This window comes from Delphinus delphis, chromosome 9 (genome assembly GCF_949987515.2).
Source record: "Delphinus delphis chromosome 9, mDelDel1.2, whole genome shotgun sequence".
Taxonomy (NCBI): Eukaryota; Metazoa; Chordata; class Mammalia; order Artiodactyla; family Delphinidae; genus Delphinus; species Delphinus delphis.
Genome location: NC_082691.1, coordinates 15,536,528 through 15,555,729, shown reverse-complemented (window position 1 = coordinate 15,555,729; position 19,202 = coordinate 15,536,528). Strand labels below are relative to the sequence as shown.

At 37.8% G+C, this 19,202-nt stretch overlaps 1 protein-coding gene across 1 annotated transcript in view; it reads left to right on the top strand.

The window, feature by feature from the left end:
- Positions 1-5,291: 5,291 nt before the first annotated feature.
- Positions 5,292-19,202, top strand: part of POU6F2 (POU class 6 homeobox 2) — a 450,125-nt gene continuing 436,214 nt past the window's right edge. Inside the window, exon 1 of the mRNA XM_060019839.1 lies at positions 5,292-5,396. Within this exon, the coding sequence (XP_059875822.1) occupies positions 5,292-5,396 (105 nt within the window). The remainder of the gene's footprint in view (positions 5,397-19,202) is intronic.

The following is a 19,202-nucleotide window of genomic DNA, read 5'->3' as shown; positions in this document are numbered from 1 at the left end:
AATAAAAAGTAGCAGAGAAATGATAAAACCGTAGCAAATGAAGAAACAAACAATTAGCTAGAGATAGAACAAGTGTTAACAGAGAGAAAAGGCAGGTAGTACAGAACTGAAGTAAACGTGCATGTTGTGATGGCGTCGGCCGAAATAGACTAAGTAGAAGTGGCTTCTTCTTGGTGACTTTGTTTGTTTGTTTTCTCTGTGGTACGCGGGCCTCTCACTGTTGTGGCCTCTCCCGTTGCGGAGCACAGGCTCCGGACGCGCAGGCTCAGCGGCCATGGCTCACAGGCCCAGCCACTCCGCGGCATGAGGGATCCTCCCGGACCGGGGCACGAACCCGTGTCCCGGTGAATCGGCAGGCAGACTCTCAACCACTGCGCCACCAGGGAAGCCCCTTGGTGACTTTTTGAATGTTTTCTTCTCACGGTTCTTGCGCTTTAGAGGCACCCAGCTATGTTATCTCTTCTCACTTTAAGCACTGCAGAGGATTTATTGAAAAACAGAGATGACCAATACCTCTACTTTATCTTGATTCCCTGTGCAGTATTTCTCTCTCAGTATCCTTAGGGTTTTAGTCATTAGGAAATTAAGGACATCTTGGGAAATAGAGCCAATATTTTATATTAACTATAAATGGAGTATAACCTTTGAAAATTGTGAATCACTCTGTTGTACATCTGGAACTTATATAATATTGTACAGCACCTATACTTCACTAAAAAAAAAAAGAAATTAAGGACATCTCTATCTCATTTCCTGAGAAGTTGGGGACTGGGTCTGATCTGTGGTGACCTGTTGCTGTCTTATATACCAGATGGTCAGCTGTTGGGAAATGGCTGATCTGTGATGTCTAGCTGATGTCTAGCTGATCTGTGATGCAAGGAGGGGGTCTTAAAGGATTGGAAAAAAAAGCATCATTTTCTGGAAATTGGGTGGGGAGAGGGGAAAGCACAAGAGATGATGGTAATGGTGACTATTTCACTTAAGGAATCTTCTTTCCTAAATTCTTCTGTGAACGTGGGAGTAAAAGTTAGTTGAAGTATTTCCTGCCCTTCTCCATTTGTTTCCCATTGCTTTAATCTTAAAAGTGCCTGCCAGTCACACTGACAGAGGACCAGATGGTTTTTCTCATGCTCTTCCCTTTGCCCTGAACAGAAAATACCCTCTGTTTGTATCACAAAACTCTTCCACCATCTTCACGGTGGTGAAGGATTCATCTTTCCTGGCTTCCTGTTGTCTCTCCATATGGGAAAATAACTAACATATGCTGCATACCTACAGAGTATAACTCAATAAGCTCTCAGAAGACATTATCTCCTTACCTCCTCACAGTACCCTTGAGGAGTTACAAGAGGAGAAACTCACGACACAGAGAAGTGGCCACTTTCTGAAGACCGCACCCAGTCAGAGGTAAGGGCTGGAGGAGATCCTGACCCAAGCCTGTATGTTGTGGTACCTAAAAATGTAATCATCTTCCACCACATAGAATCAAACAATCCCCACAGATAAATTTTTTATGCATTTATTTTTTAAAAGCAATCTGTGCTGTATTTAAGTCATTTACATGTGTCTGTGTTTCCTACTAAATTATGAATCTTCGAATGTCAAGAAGCAGATCTTATTCAAGTCTCTATTACCCAGAGTAACCTACCAGGAGAGATTACTATTGATGCTAAATAGGGGCTGTTAATTGAATAACTCAAAACTACCTTTGTGTTTTTATCTTTACATTCTTCCTGCCGTTGCCATGCTAGACCTGAACTTCAGTCCTTCCATTTTATTTGGGCAGGGTCTAGGGTCTCAACCAAATTTTACACCAAATATGCCTTAATTCATGTCATCTGGAGACTTATTGTGGGGAATCCTAAGAACAGTTCTGGTCATCAATTTTACCTTGGTTTCCTGGTAGGACAATTTTAATCTACCGGACAACCCAGAACCACCACCTCATTCCAAATCAGTCTAATGCAGGGGTCAAGAACCCGGATTTCCCCTCAGATGAACCTTCCCTGCTGCTACTTGGCCATGGGCGGGTTGCTTCATCCCTGAGATCCCTAGATTTTTCAGAAAAAGGGGGATAATCATTCTCACCCTGAGGATTGTAGTGAAAATAAATCGCAAACTACAATTATGATCCATACTGCCCTTCTCCAAGCTGGTTTTCCTCCTGATTCCCTAGTTCAGAAAATGGCATCACCCACTGTATGTTTCGTGCAATCCAGAAAGTCACCTGCCGTTCCTTCAAGTTCCACCACCCATCAGTCACCAAGTTCTGTGAATTTTACCTCTCAACTTGAAATCATCCAGTTCTGTGCAATACCATCACCACCCCCCTATAACTAATTGGTCTCCCCAAATCCACTTTTACTACCTCCGCCCCAGCCCTAACTTTCCACGCTATAGCCAGAGACATCTTTCAAAATTTAAGTGTGAGACACTGCTAAAGTATTCTCAGTGGCTTCACCATGCTCCTGGCTCAGGTAAAGAATCTTTGATACAACGGAAGAGACCCTATGTGCTCTGGTTTTCACCTCCAGCCTCTCTTTCCCTTCAAGTCTGTGCTCCACACAAGGCAGAAAGCTTTCCTAAGCTTTTCCAGTAAGCCACCCTCCTCCCCGCCTTTTGCACATTTCTTCCGCAGAGAATGTTTACTCCATCATGCCCTTGTCCTTTTCTTCCCTAACATGCTTCCAATTTTAGTTTATTTCAAGTTAATTGCTTAATTCCCCTTTGCTCAACCTACACACCCAAGACCAGGTCAATGCCTTTGATATAGGTTTTGCTTTCCTCCACCGCTCTCAGAATAATTAAAAATCTCACATTTCTGTGATTATTTGACAAGTATCTGTCCAAACACTAGAATGTAAAAACCCTCGAGGAACTATGTTTTGCCGAAACTCAAGCACTTAACACAGCACCTGGCACATAGTACAGGCTCCATAAATATTTATTGAATGAGTCTGTACTGTACAAATGGTAGCCTTTATTCTGAATGTCACCCAACTCAATGGTTTCATAGGAAAAGCTCCGTCTTTGGATTCCGAGCAGGTGTGAATCATGTCCCTGTTAATCTTGAAAAGTTATATATTTTTTGTAGGTCATCGTAAAATGGGAATGACTGTCCCCGCCTCACTGAGTTGTTAAGAGGCTTTCGTGAGGTAACATAATATCAAGCGCCTCAGGGCTCCCCTAGCGTCTATAGTAATTACGGTAATTAACACAGGCCAGAAGGTCATGTAAATAACCCTAGTGTAAGCAAACAATTGTCCCTACGTCAAGCCGGACCACCTGGAGCTTCAAATGGGGGGTCTTTGGCTTCATCTTGCAGCCTGCCCCCCTACCCCCCAAAACTGTCCTGGAAGCTTCGATCCCAGGGGGAGGTTGTGCCTGCAGGGAGGTGGCAGTGAGAGGATCCCTGCGCTTCGCTGCGGAGGTGAGGACGACAGCCCAGCCCTTCCTCCGTAACTTTCCCGGTCCCGCCGCGCTCCCTGTCTGCCTGTCTGTGTGTCTGTGTCTCCCTGTCCCAGGAAGGCGACGCCAGGAGCGCCCGCGCCCCACCTGCCCTCTGCGAGCCCTCAGGCTTTGGGCAACTTTGGCAGAGCCCTCCCGGGTCCCATGGCGACCCCGGCCCAGATTTCCGGCCTGGGGAGGCGGGGGGCTGTCCCCGCCTCCTCTTCCCCGGCCAGAGGTGGCGACCGACGCGCCAGCAGCGTCCGAAATGGGGTGGCTGCAGAAACACCCGTGTGTGTCCGTGTCTCCAGGGGCAGGGACGGGGTGTCAGTGCTATCTGTTCATTTTAATCATGTCTAGGAGGACCTTTCCCGTCGTCAGTTCTCAGGAGAGCTACACAGTTGGTGCAGTTTCTGTTTTTGTTTGGGGATGCAGATTTAAGGGTGGGTGGGGTGTGTGTGTGTGTGTGTGTGTGTGTGTGTTTGTGTGTGTGTGTGTGTGTGTGTGTGTGTCTATGTAAATCTTTATATTGTGGGGCAACTCTTAATGAGAAGTCGATGAGATTTCAATCCTTAGTTCTCTCTTCCTAAAGCTTTCTTTAAACATGTTGGAAATTGTTTTTCTTCTTTTCTCTTTTCTTACTTGAAGTTCCTTCCACTTAATTTTCAAGGGATGATACAATACAATGTTATACATAAGAACATATATTCTGTATTAAACATTTCTCATCACTCCTCTACCTCTCAAGCTTAATGTTAGTTTTGAACCTTGAAAAAAATCCCCATTTTAATATCACAAAGTATTCCTGTGAATTCTTTTTGGAAAAGTTAGAGTACACCAACTGATGAACTTAAGTTTGAAAAGTGGACAAATGCAAACGTTAGTAACTCCACAAAGCCACCAAGTTAATGGATGCTATTTATGGTTTTGGATTTTCAAAGAGCAACTTTGCAGTATCTGTCAGGTTGTTTTGAAAATCAGGTTCTGATGTTAATCCTGAAAGGGTTAAATAACTTATACGTGATATTCATGTCACTCTTACAATAGCTGACTCATAATACATCAACAATCTATCCTAGGGTGTGTGGGATCAAATAGCTTAAATTAAATGAAAAAAAGTTGAAATATTTGTCATCACGTTGCATCAGTTTAGACGAGCTGCAAATAAATCATATCCGAACCTTTTAAACGATAAAAAGTTTACTGACTACTATTTACATACTTTGAATATTTTACATTTGTGTGGTCAACGCAGTTTACACAAATGATTGTGTATATCCGTTTCCAGTTAACAAATAGCAAGGTATCTGTGTTATTCAATGGTGAACATTTCATGCTTTTCCATAAAGGTGACATTATATAAACTGAAGAGATTACTGCATATTATCAAAAGGTCATTTAGAGAATCTGAAGATAAAATCATTAGGGACAGGTTAAGAGAAATAAGATAATGAATTATCATGGAAAAAAAATTATATGGTGGCATAGAAATCAAAGTCTCAGTTAGTACATGAAATAGTTAATTTTATTTTTCTTTTAAACAGGTTTCCAGAGCATTAAAAAAAAAAATCCTCTGAGGTTTGTTAAACCTTTAGTGGGAGATTACAGCCAATGTTTTGTCTTTGGTGAATAGCTGTTTGTCTCACTTTATTTACTTGGTATTGGATATTTGTCAATGTCATTTCATGTCTACAGAAAATTCTTACCCTCTGTGGAGGTAGTGAATGTGTGTGTGCATGTCTGCCGGAGGTCACATGACAGTTTCATCCTATTTTGTGGAGCAGCTTGACTTTTTTCCCCCCTTGCTTTTGGTGATGGTTGTGAGTGCAGAAGTTGATTGACAGATGCGTGCCAGAAACCCCCATTCTCCTTTTCAAAGACAACATATGATGGATTGCGATCTCTCAGCCCAGCAGGACACGGGGACCATGCGAGCTGTAATTGGTCAGGTATGGAGTCAGCCATTTCTCAACTCCCCTTTTTTCCACAAGGGTCTCACCATATGATTCACATAATTCATATTTACAGTACCATCTTTCTATCTGTATCTTCAGCTACCTGCCAGCGTAGCGCTGAAAGTGTGAAAGGGAAGAGGCACCCATTAAAATCTAGCTAGGAAAGCTCAGCTTCAAACTTCAATGCGATGCTTACAAGCCCAAACTAATACAACCACAAAAAAGAAACCCCAAAGAACAAATTTATTTATCATTTGGCCTGAATGTTTAAAAATATACGTTTTTTAGAATTTATTTTCTGTTGAGATTGTGATCTCTGGAAGAAAGTGTGAGACGAGAATAAAGTATTATGTTTTCTAGGTAGTTAACAATTTTCTGTTCAGTGTTTTGATTTTGGCTATGTTCTGTCTCTCTCGCTCTGTCTCCCTTGCTCTATGGAAAATATAAATATAGAAATACACGTGCCTTTACTCCCAACCCAGATAATGTGTGATCGAGCCTGGTTAGATGTATGTAGTAGGGGTCTTGGCCGCTGCGGACGGGCAGGCTGCAAATTAAACACTGCCACAGTCTGAAAGGTCCAGGTGGTCTGCCCGCGTCTCCTAATGCAATCCACACAACAGCTTTAATAAACAGCTCTATTTAGTGCCTCCACCGTGTATCTAGGGAGGTGAACTGGTCTGGGGCTGCTGTGATGAAATGCCAGAAGAATATCTCTCAGAGGCCTCACAAGCTGATTTTTAGAGCTTTCCCGTTCTGTTCTGTCGTCTTTGTCTTCCAAATGGGTCAGTGAGTCTTGCTTTTTCTGTTTCTGTGCTTTCTGTGAAATCAGTAGTTTCAGTTTGTGTTTAAATGTTTGCGGCGTGAGCTAAATCACAAGAGGAAAGGGTCATTGTATTTTCATTTGCCTTCCAATAACTGAAGGGATGAGAGGAATGAGCGTGCCCTGCTGCAAAGGAAGGGTGATTTTTCTGCCTGTGATGGGGGTGGGGTGAGGAAAAAGGGAATATATGTGGTTGCTTTCTGGTTTGCTTTTTTTTTTTGTAATGTATTTTTGACCAAAATTTTTCTCAGTTATCTCTGCTTACTTAGGAACTGTTAACTCATAAATCAGAATATGCTTACGAATATTGATGAACTCCTAAAAGTTTTTTTTTTCCTTTTTTTTCCCCACACTTTCCAATCAAGACAGGCTGGCAAGGTGATGACCTAAAATTTGTTTGCTGTATGTTAATAGCGTGGATGGAAATATACCGTCAACAAAATTATAGCAAAGCACTTTAGGGGTCTGAAAGTACATGGTTTATTAATACCAGCATGCTTCATAATGTATTTTTAGATGGAAAATGTCAGATATATAATACAGTGTTTCCACAGGCTCATACTGTTTTAAAAGCTGTAGATAGCTGCTTCTACAGAACAATATTTTTTAAAACTTTCAAGTTGGTTTTTGTGTTACAGACATATATAAAGTGAAGTCTCTGGGCATATATTTGTCAGGAAAAAAATATGTAAAGACTGATTTTATATACTGTTAGTACCCATTTCAATATAAGTATTCACTGATGAGCAAGCATGTGAAATATAGCTAAAATAATTGTGCCATGTGGAATGAAATACATACCTGTGAAAATAGATAACCTCTTCATGTAGAAATAAAACTTGAGCTGTGATAACTGTCTTGTCCTGCTAAATAAAACTTTTCTTAGTTGGCAAGCATGTTCTCTCTTCTGTAGACCACAGTACAGCCTTAATACTGTGCAAAATTACTGTGTTTCGGTACCAAATAAGAAAAAGGATTTCCTTTCATATATATTTCCTTTAGGTGGGAAAAGAAGCTTGGTTAAAAAAAAACAGAAGAGATATTTCTAATTTGTTATTCAGTATTGTTTATTGGAAATAATTGCTCATGTATATACTTTTAAAAGGTTCAAGTAGATACTAAAAAAAAAAAAAGAATTGGCATACATTTTATAAATACCAGACTTAAACTTCTAATTTGTCAGGATTTCATATTGGTTGCTATTATTACATCGCTCTGTATTTTGTGTGTACCTTAAGTGATTTTTAAAGGCTTTTAAGTGTGACCAGGAACTATATATGTTAATTAACTCGTTATGGATTCTTACTATACTTACTAAATAGTTGCATCAAAGTAGCCAGTTTTTTTTCTGAAGATTTCATTTCTCATAAATTATTTGTTAAAAAAACCCCAGATACTTATGTCGAGCTTGTAAATTATAAAAGCAGTTGTTCTGAAGGTTGTAAAATTTTCTGTACTAAAAATGTACAAAAACTATTTTGTACATTTTTAGTTCAGAAACTGAAACACTAATACTCCAAAGCAAAGAAAAGAGCATCCTGTCCCATATACATACCATTAAAGTCAGAAAACCTAATAGAACCCATATTTATAGATATAAAAAGAAAGATGACATCCAGATTTGAAATGATTTCCTTTTAACTGTTACAGCACAGCTAGGAATATTGGCTCAAACCACTACTTCTAACAATAAGGACAAGAAAGTGAAAATAATTTTCCTTGCTTTTCAGTCACTCATAACCAGAAAGGTGGTTTATTTTTCAGCTTTTGATTTCAATATCATCTTTTCCCTACTCAGCAGGTGTGAATCAGTCTCAGTTGATGATACAAATGTTTGTGTGTCTTCCTTCTCAAAATACATACTGGAATGATAATTATTTTTGTCCTTTTATTTTTTCTGGTCCGAGTTCCGTTCCTACATGGCTGTAAGTTGGAGGAGCAAATCACTAGTTTTCAGTGATATTTTCCATTCAGAATACTGAAAGATTCCCGTGAAATAGGGTCTTCAGGTTTTTTTCATTCATCTCTGGGATTGCATATCTAGATGCTTCCACTGGAAGGGAAGAGGGGACTTCTCCGCATTGCTGGTCATGCATGATCCAGCTCAGGAGAGTGCAGTGGCTTCATGGAAGAGAGAGAAGAGATGTTGTTGTACCTGCCTTTCCCCCAGGGCCTTCCCTTCCCCAAGTAAGCAATTAAGCAGTCTAGTACTTAAGAACAAACTCCCAGCTTGGTATCTCAAGATAAAGAAACTTGGTTCATTCATATAGTTTCTGGGAAATCAAACCAGATTTTTGATAGTCATCTGTAGCAAGCTTCCTAACCCTTGGAACCATAGGAGGGATTTTACCTTCAGATGATTTTCATATCAATTCAAATTAAATAGTTAAGCAGGTTCTGACCAGTGGGTCTGAATATCATTTTTAAAATGAAGACACATTTCCACCTCTCATGGTCATTCAGTGTTCACTGCATCTTTTTTGCAGACCTGAGCTGGTGGCCTGTGAGTGACAGCTTAGTTTATCGGTATTACAGACCTCTTGGTTTTTGTTTTTGATTTTTTTTCTCATCTCATGCAGACGGGTCATCGTGTCCAATCCTCCTTCTGGCACTGCTGTCCCAGAGGACCCTAGGCTAGCCTGCCATCTTTATGTGCAGGCCTGAGGGTCCGGGCTTGGCTGCGTGTTTCTATACACTGACTTCTGGAAATATGATAGGACAGAGGATATTAAATTAGTTGTTAATAAAAACAACAGATGAGGCAAATTAGATAAAAATATGTATCAGGCACATCTAAGAGTTTGCTGGGAATGGGAGAGACAGCTGGATAAGAGGGCTGTAGTGTGCACTCCCAGTGGACACGGCTGAAGTACTCAGAGAAGAGGGAAGAAACCGTATTTAACAGCATGGGAGGTGCAATCGAAAGCTGTTGCAATTTTCCTTACCAGTAAAATGGGTCTTTTTTATTTTTCAAGGTATATTTGGACAATTTAAAGTGTTTGAAAGTGGCACCTTAGAAAGTGAAGGCAGTTGTCTGAGACCATGCTCAGTGAGTGTGCTAAGACCTCAGAAGGGGAGTGAGTGTGGGTAACGGGGTGCATTTCGCTTAACAGTACCTCAGTGCATGTTTTTTCATGTGAAGATTCTAGAACACACAAATACTTGGTTGTTCTAGCATCAAAACAATTTTATATGTCGGTTTGTTTATACCCTCCCTTGTTCCAAAAAGTAATTTAATGATGCTTTAAGAACAATGTGCTTACCTAGAACATAGTCAAGCTGATGTGTGAAACGGAGGTGGCCTAGGGAGAGTGGACCCTGACGGTGTGTAAATTATACACTTGCAGATTGTTCTCAGTCCATGGAGACTGCTTTTCATGCCCTTTCTATAAAAATTAAACTTTGAGGCTAACCTAACCTTGTTTTATGCGTGCCAAGCATAACTCTCATATACTTTAAAGAGTCATTTTTTGTAGGTGTGAATGCCCACCTTTTTTTGAAATTGACCTATTTGCTTCAACAAATTTATATATTTTGGGGATGTGTCATTATTATTGTTTGGATTTAATTGAGAATACTTTTTTCAAGGTATTATTATAGGTAAATGGTCTACTAGAAAAATACAAATTAATTAAGGATTATTCTTTCTGCTGCTAGTATGCCTTTTGTAAGTATGGAACTCACCAAAATTGAATTTGTACTGTGTATTTCTAACTGACCTTAAACACTTCACTCATTATTCTACTTATACTTGGAGGAAAGTTGATGTTAGCTTTTTATATTCTATCAGATGAACTCAGTTTTTATTGCCTTTAAAATAGGTTTAAATTGAAGTTTACTATGTTACTTGAGCAGGTGTTTAAATTGTAAAGCCAATTTTGTCCCTTAAAGTAAAATCTGTCAATACAGTAATAATACTATACAATAATATTAATAATAATACTGAACAACCAGCACATGAAATCTGGTTTTGAAACTAAATTTTCTTTTCTATTTCTAAGGCCAATTAATGAAACTCTACATACTATTCAAGTATTATTTCTATGCTTAAGAATTTAAAGCTTTTGGTTTCATATACCTAGAATACGGAGAGAGGTTGCTGAAACATTTCAAATATGAATGCTTATGAAAGAAAGTTTGAATGTATATGTTTCCTATATGTAAAATCTATAGTACTTGTTCTGTAGGTCATTGAAAGAAGGTATTCCTTCCTTGACCATTTCTTTGCTATGTCAACTGCATTTAATCATACAGTTTAAAGCATCTTTCTCTTTTCAACTTTATTGTTGACCAAAATTACAATTTAACTAACATGTTCACAAATATTGAAAAACTCCACTTTTCAATCTCATTATGATATCATATAAGCTGATCCTTTTTTTTCTAATGCTTGATTGAGTAGAAAATAAAGTTGTGAAATAAAATGCAAATATAAAAGGATCAGACCTGAAGAAACAATGTGCAAGGAGGTAAATATTGACCTGAATTTGAATACTAAAAGAAAATCCAAATTACAAATCTTTTAAATAATTTTGTATTTTATAGCCAAACTTTTACTTGAGAGATAATAGCCGCTCTAAATATAATTTCAAGCCTGCCTTTATATTCTTTTTCCCCTTCCTTCCTTCTTTTTGCTTTTTTGGTAGGTGAAATGTGTGTCCAATAAAGTAAATTACTGAGTGAAGCCTTGTTCTGGGATCACATGTCAATTACTCTGTTGAATCATAATGTCTTGAGCTGATCCAAAGTTGTAATCAAAATTTATAGAAGGGGTTGTGAGAGATTGTCATTACATTTCAGTAAGGTTCATTTTTCTTTCTAGCTATTATTTTCTTGTTCTTCCTAGTTATACGATGTGAACCAATTTTGGTGAAAATTTATTAATTATTATTTGATAAATTCTTTCCTGGTTTGCCCTATGCTTGTATTGTTTTCTTTAGCCCAACTGTAAATGACCGTATTATTGTTATTTCAGGGCTACCACTTCTCCTAAATATAAAACCTTTGTATGTAAGTAGTAGCAAGATAATTGAAAACATCTCTGGTTGTTTATATTAAAGGCAACTCTGTAGATTTTAAGAACACTTTATTTTTCAAGGGGCTGGTTTCAGAAAATAGCTTTTTGTTTTATCACTAGCTTTAAAACTCCCGTGATATGAAGGACTCTTTTTTCCAAAGAGAGAGATTAGCTGTTGATACTTGGTACTGATTCTAGGTGAACTGTCACCCTATTCCCTTAGCAGCGTTTTTCTAACCAGAGAACAAGAAATAAAAATTGAGGATCAACAGAATATTCTAAATTTCACCTATGTTCAGCCCACCCCCTCCCCCAGGGGGGTGGATTATTCCAGTGGGAAGAGATACTCCTACAATTTCCAGCTCCCACCTCCTAAAGTCAAAGATGCAAATCAACGTGTTGACACCTTGAATGAAAAGAACATAGTTACTCAAACTCATTGCTCTGGTATTTTGCTCTCTTCCTTCAGTGTCATTTTTCCATCAGCCTTTCTTCTCTTTTCTACTGTAATCCAGAGTCAGTCAGATGAGTCATAAGTGAAAAGTGAATCCTCGTGGGCTGCCCAGGCAGCAAAGGGCACTGGAAAGAGAGACAAGACCTGGAGCAAAACAAAGCAAAACGCTAGTGGAAAATTCACCAACGCAGTTGCTTCTGTAGGTAGTGTTTTCAGTAAGGTATTCTGTAAGCATCTTTCATCTCGTCTAGCAATAGTAGAGCACATAAATAGGCAGTGAAACAATAGGACAGGACAAATAAACATTTAAAACAAAGCCAAAAGGAAAAAAAATTAGCTTCACAATGCTGGAACACGAATTTTAAAATTAAGAAACACTTTTTTTCTGGAGCTTTTTACAAGAGTGTAACCAGTGCTTGGGTGTTGTGAAATAGCAACCTTATTAATAATACACATGTTTCTGGTGGTTATTAGGATGCTGACTCTGCATATTTTATGACTGATTTCTTATGATTAATTGGAAACTATTTTAAGAAGTGAACATCGATCTCTAACACCTAAAAACTTAAAGAAACACGTATACTTAAAAAAATATTAAATACCTGTTACATGGTGTTTTTATTTTTATTTATTTAATAATTAAATCATTTATTTATTTATTTTTGGCAGCATTGGGTCTTTGCTGTGCCTGGGTTTCTCTAGTTGCAATGAGCAGGGGCTGTTCTTAGTTGCAGTGTGCAGGCTTCTCATTGCGGTGGCATCTCTTGTTGTGGAGCACAGGCTCTAGGCACGCGGGCTTCAGTAGTTGTGGCACTCAGGCTCAATAGTTGTGGCTTGCGGGCTCTAGAGCACAGACTCAGTAGTTGTGGTGCACAGGCTTAGTTGCTCCGTGGCCTGTGGGATCTTCCCTGATCAGGGTTTGAACCCGTGTCCCTTGCATTGGCAGGTGGATTCTTAACCACTCTGCCACCAGGGAAGCCCTATGTAGTGTTTTTAGCTTTGATCGGATGAACTCCGGTAAACTCGTCTTTGAAACAACAAAGTACTTTTTTAAAGTGCAGAATTTATACAGAGATTTTTTTTTTTAATGAAAGAAACAATGAGCAGAGAGGTAAATATTGACCTGAATTTGAATACTAAAAGAAAATCCAAATTACAAATCTTTTAAATAATTTTGTATTTATAGCCAAACTTTTACTTGAGAGATAATGTTGTTGAGAGTGAGAGGCAAATATTGTTTATTTTGAGAGTGAGAGGCAAAGATTGCACCAGCACAGAAGCATGGGCACCAGAAACCCTAATGGATATTGAGGATATATGAAAAGAAAGGTAGATATTTCTTAGATCTTCAGTGGTATTCATCCAAAACTGAAGGGCAGCATGGGTAAGAATGGAGCCAGGCACACAGTATCAGGCTATGGCAGGCCAAATTTGCTTCAGACAGAGCTAGTTAATTCTGTAAGCCTTAAATGATACTCAAAAACAAGGCTCTTTCAACCTTTTGGAGAAAAGGTTGAGAGTTGGGACAAATGTAAAATTCTGCTTAATGTGCACAAATAAAGCCAAGAACATCAGGCTCATTGCACTTCGAGTCAGCCCTGATGATTCATCATGATGGTCAGGGCAAACCGTGGTCTCTGGGTTGAAACAATCTTATCCTTTTTTAAAAAAAAAAACAGAATGTTCCAGCTTGGATCTTATATCCTTAGGGTTCCTATATTGAATTCCGAATTGGGAAACTTAATCTTGCAGCCAGATTTGACAAGATGTTGGCTGAGTGGTAGGCAGAAGTGATGATGGTGGGATGAAAGGCCCCAGGTCAGAATTTGGGAAAATAAGAGATTTTGAGGAAATTTGGCTGTGATATAAGAACCCCCAGTTTGAAAATTTCTCACTACTCATATTAGCAGATGGTGTTTACGGGTCTGAAAAATAGATCACTGCTGTATTCATTTTCTCTGCTTCAAATCTTTCTTTAACGGGAGTTTTTACACATTCTTAGGTGTATTTCTTAGTGTATTTCTAATGTTGCTAATATAAAAGGTGTTTGTAGTAATAGTCAAAAGGTTTCTGGGAGCAATGAATAACATTATGGCTCAAATCTAAGACAGTCATACTTTGTTCCTGGCAAAATGTTAATACTTAATTTAGGAACTAAAGTTGTTTCTTTTTGGAAGACTTCATCCATTTGTAAACAAACCTATGTCTAGAATTCCAGAGACTAAGGAATTTAAAAAGGAAAATGAGGCAATCTAATTAGTGAAAACACATACGCACATCCCTTAGCCATTTTAGGGATACTTGATGATTTAACCTCTAATAACCTAAAAATACTTTAACTCTCTGTTTTCAATTTTAATACATGAAAAATTATGGTTGGTGTTTAGTTAAAATACTCCTCCGCTCAACTAAGTTGTTCAAGACGATGGAAAAATACTTTGCAACTTCTAGAAATCAAGATCATGGTAGAAATTTGAATACATAGTTGATCAGTATACTGCAAAAAGATGATTATTGTAGTTATTTCCTTCCCAAAACAGGGGGTTTGGTGGTGTACTTCTATTTTATAGCTGCTTTCGACAAGTGCTGAAACATGTCAACTGGGATTGTTTTCTCTCCTTCTACCATGATTCATCATATAGAAATTAAACAGCTAGTTCAGGCAGAGAGTGAAGCATCCGAGTAAAACCTGCAGAACATGAATATAATTCTTTTTTTTGGACCAGAGAAAGGTTTATTGTAGGGCCAAGCAAGGAGAGCAGGAGGCTGTTGCTCAAAACACCTGAGCTCCATGAATACAATTTTTATATGCTTATGATAGAGGCCAGTTACAGAATGGAATCCAACAAGTCTTTTAAAATGTTTTATTCGACAAATTATAAAAGTCATGCGTGCTTATGACAAACAATTTCAACAACACAGGAAAGTATAAAGTGAAAGATAAAGTACCCCATCATTTTACTCCTCACAAATAATCATCATCAATAATTTCTTATGTATCCTTCCAGAAATTTTCTCTTCATGTGTAAGCATAGAAAATCTTTATACAACCCAAGTAGATCCATACCGTACAAAGAGTTTTGCAAACTAGTTTCAGATTTTAAAAACGTATATTTAACATGTCATATTACTACCAGTAGATCTGTACCCTTCTCTATAGTATTCCCTTTTATGGATACATTAATTTATTTAACTAGTTCTCTCTTTCTTTAATTTAAAAAATTTTTTAAATTGAAATATAGTTGATTTACAATGTTGTGTTAGTTTCAGGTGTACAACATGATTCAGTTTTATATATATACATATATATATATGTATATATATTTTTTATTTACATTCTCTTCCATTATAGGTTATTGCAAGATATTGAGTATAGTTTCCTGGGCTATACAGGGTCCTTGTTGGTTATCTATTTTAGGTACAGTAGTGTGTATATTTTAATTCCAAACTCCTAATTTTAACCAGTTCTCTTTTTTAAAAAAATTGAGCTATAATTGGCATTTAACATTATATTACTTTCAGGTATAGAACATAGGGATTCAAAATTTGTATATATTGTGAAATGATCACAATAGCTAACCAGTTACCTCTTGGTGAGCATCTAGATTTTCAAATATAATTTCGTCTCTGCAATGAGACTAACAGCACAGATGTTTCATTTCTCTTAGCATAAAAAAATTCCAGAATCTTCGAATGGGGTTTTGCCTTACCAAAAGAACTCTAAGTAGTAACTCCTAAAAGAAGGTGAGGTGTAATATTAAAAGTGAAGGATAGCTTATGCCACAAGAATAGATATTTATCACTTATATATTAAAAACTCAAACCGGGCTTCCCTGGTGGCACAGTGCTTGAGAATCTGCCTGCCAATGCAGGGGATACGGGTTCGAGCCCTGGTCTGGGAAGATCCCACATGCCGCGGAGCAACTGGGCCCGTGAGCCACAACTACTGAGCCTGCGCGTCTGGAGCCTGTGCTCCGCAACAAGAGAGGCGGTGACAGTGAGAGGCCCGCGCACCACGATGAAGAGTGGCCCCCGCTTGCCACAGCTAGAGGAAGCCCTCGCACAGAAACGAAGACTCAACACAACCAAAAATAAATAAATAAATTTATTTTAAAAAAACCAAAAATCTCAAACCAATTCAAATAACAATAAATATCACAATATTGTATTTAGTGACAAAGAAGTAAGAATAAGAGATAATAACATAAAGTGACTGTTCTCATTCAGATATACTGTGACTTTAAAACCTCTGTGTTTGTTCCAAGCTGAACAAAATGCATAACTTCTTTTCTTTCATGGGCCTTGATGCTATTTATTAAGATAATTGACAGAGATATATGCTTCCACTGCATTATTCAGTTAGTATACCTAGATTAGTGAAAAGGAGACCAAAGGAGATTCATGGTAATTAATGTCAGTTAAATTCCTGTTTTCTGTATTCCATATTGTCAGACCAATCCTTCAACCATGATTCGTAGGTTAAATAATGCAGTCAGGATAAGGGCTGAATCAAAACTAATCAGACACAGTGTTGAAATCAACTAATTTAGGGTTTTGGTAAAGTAGACAAAATATATGCTACTTAAATATTTAAGAGAATGTGAAAAGCTATGTTTTACATTTCTTTTAGGATATGGCTCTTATTCATCTTAACCACATCATTTCACATGCAATATACTAAAAAGAGAAGTGGGAAATAACGAAATAGTGTTTGTATAAGAGATGGAAGTGTGGGTTGACTGTGATATCTTCCACTGCACAGATTCCCTGAACTGATTCTAGGAAACTCCCGATTGGGTGGGTATATGCTTCCTCCTTTTCTGTTCTTCCCTACAGATGCTGGGACAAGTAACCTGGATAGAAAATGATTGTGCTTCATTTATAGCCTTAAAAGTAGCTGACTCCCTCACGTGAAGCTCAAAGGAGGCTTTCAGGAACAAATTGCAGAGCAGCTCTCTGATATTAATACTTTCATTTGAAACCCACAACTCTGAGAAGTAGATCCAAGTCATCATTCCCATTTTATGGAAGTGAAAACTGCTCAGAGAGGTTATAGGTCTTATTTATAACCATATTGCTAGTAAGCAGAAGTGAGGTTTGAACCCAGATATTCTTTCTAGGGTTCACTGTTTTCCCTCTACACCAGTTCTTAACTCTGGCTGTCTTTTAGAATCACTTGAAGCAACCGTGAAAAAATTTACTGATACGCAGGACCAGTCCCCAGAAATTCTGATTCACTTTCCCTGGGTAGGATCTGAGTATTAGTTTTTTTTAAAAAAAAAAAAGCGTTACGGGTAATTCTAATGCAGTCCATCACAGTGCCTCTTAAATTGAATGAATGTTATTTTAAATGAAATGAGATAATGAAGATGAAACAGTGTTGACCCACCCTGCCCCCGACACGTACACACACAGAATCATAAAAACACAGGAGAAGAATGGAGGGAATTTAGTGTGGTATTTATTTCGTGTGTGTGTGTGTGTGTGTGTGTGTGTGTGTATGTGTTTCAGTGGGAAGCTTGTAAGCTTTGTTGAATAGCCAAAAAAATGTTTGATAACATTTTTTTTTAATTTTTGAATTTTATTTAATATATTTTTTTATACAGCAGGTTCTTATTGGTCATCGATTTTATACACATCAGTGTATACATGTCAATCCCAATCGCCCAATTCATCCCACCACCGTCCCCACCCCACCATGGCTTTCCCCCCTTGGTGTCCATACCTTTGTTCTCTGATAACATTTTTCAATCAGAAAAGAACTAGATATTTAGTCATTTGAAAAATAACATCACTAGTAACAGCCTACCAATTAGTGAGTACTTACTAGGTGCCAGGAACTTTACAAGCGTGGTTGAATCCTCACAGCAACTCTGTGAGGTAGTTACTGCTATTGTTTCCATCTCACTCAGTAGGTGACACAGGAGGTGGCAAAAGTTTGCATGGAGAGTAAGTGGCAAGGCTGGAATTTGCCCTAAGGATGTTGGAAGCCAGGGTGTGAATCCTTAAACATACACAAAATCACAGAATTGAACCATGGCCCTAAATATTACCTGTGGAAAGTATGATTCTTAGTATTATCTCTTGATGAAGGCGTATTTTATCATAGAAATATCTGTTTCTCTCCTCTCCCCCCAACCCTTTTTCCTTCCCTCCTCCTCCCTTTCCTTCTTCCTTTTCCTCTCCCCTCACCTCTTTCCCTCTCTCTTCCTCCTTCTCCTCTTCTTCCTCCTCCTTTTTCTAAGAATCCATGACTCATTCACTTTCTATGTAAGAATTTTATGGTTGACATCATTACCTGTTAAAGTTGGGTTCTACATGGCAGTCTGGAAAGTGATTATTTTTTAAAATGTAAAACAATAGAATAGTTTGTGGGTGGAAGGATGGAAGGGCAAGTTGGTGCTCTCTGGTAGGCTTCCATAAAAAGAGTTGCTCCTGACTAAACTAGCAGTCACACTGGCCTTGATTTCCCAGTGCTGCATAAGCTATGCCTACAGACACAACAGACATCAGGGTGGCCAGTAGGCACTGCTCTGTGTATGTATGAGGAAAAAAGTTCCCACAGGTAGTTTCAGGGAAGATTTGAAAATGAGTTTATATTTTATAATATATATCTAATATACCTAATATATATAAATATAATATATATTAATATTATTTAAATGTATAAAATAGAAAACAAGTTTATATTTTATAATAGTCCTCACTATTTGATAGTGGCCTCAGAAACTCTTTGTCTATCTTTTATCTTTTAATGAATTAACATTCTATCATCTATCAATTTATCTATCTACCTATCTATCTTTTTTTTTTTATCTATCTTTTAACTAGTTAACATTCTTGCCTGGATTTGAAATCAAGGTGTAGAATTTGCAAGATGGGCTTGCTTTCTCTATTCATTCTTCATAAAAACTAAATTCCAGCCAAATGTGCATTGGCACTTCTAAACTAATTTTTATGAACTAATTATTGTCATTAGGGATTATAGTGGTGGGAAATCAGTGATTCTACTGAGGAGGTATTTCTTAACTCAAATTTTGGAAAACTTTTTAATAATATTGTGGCATTTCATCTATTTCAGTTCCATTTTTGAATCTGAAGTAACTAACGGATATCTTTTATTCTGCTTAACTCTTTTCAATTAAATTTCTTCCTGTCAGTGGCATTTTCAACATTTTCAACCTTAGTGGGGCTGAAAAAGAGAAATCTCTCCCCACCTAGTAGTTGAAAATTTCACAAAACATTCATTCTGTTTACATTTGTGTGTTATGGATGTCGAACCTGTAGAGTTTACTCTCAAATATCTCTTTTAACTTTTACACAGAATTCAGTTATGTCAGAAATCATGGATAGATGATTAGGAAACAATATGATGATTTGGGGAAATGAATCACCACGATCTTTCACAAAGTACTTATTGCTTTGGAATACCGGAAGTGAACATAACACTTGGTAAAGACGGTGTTTTTTGCCTGGACCTTGCAACCCACTGTAGTATAATACATC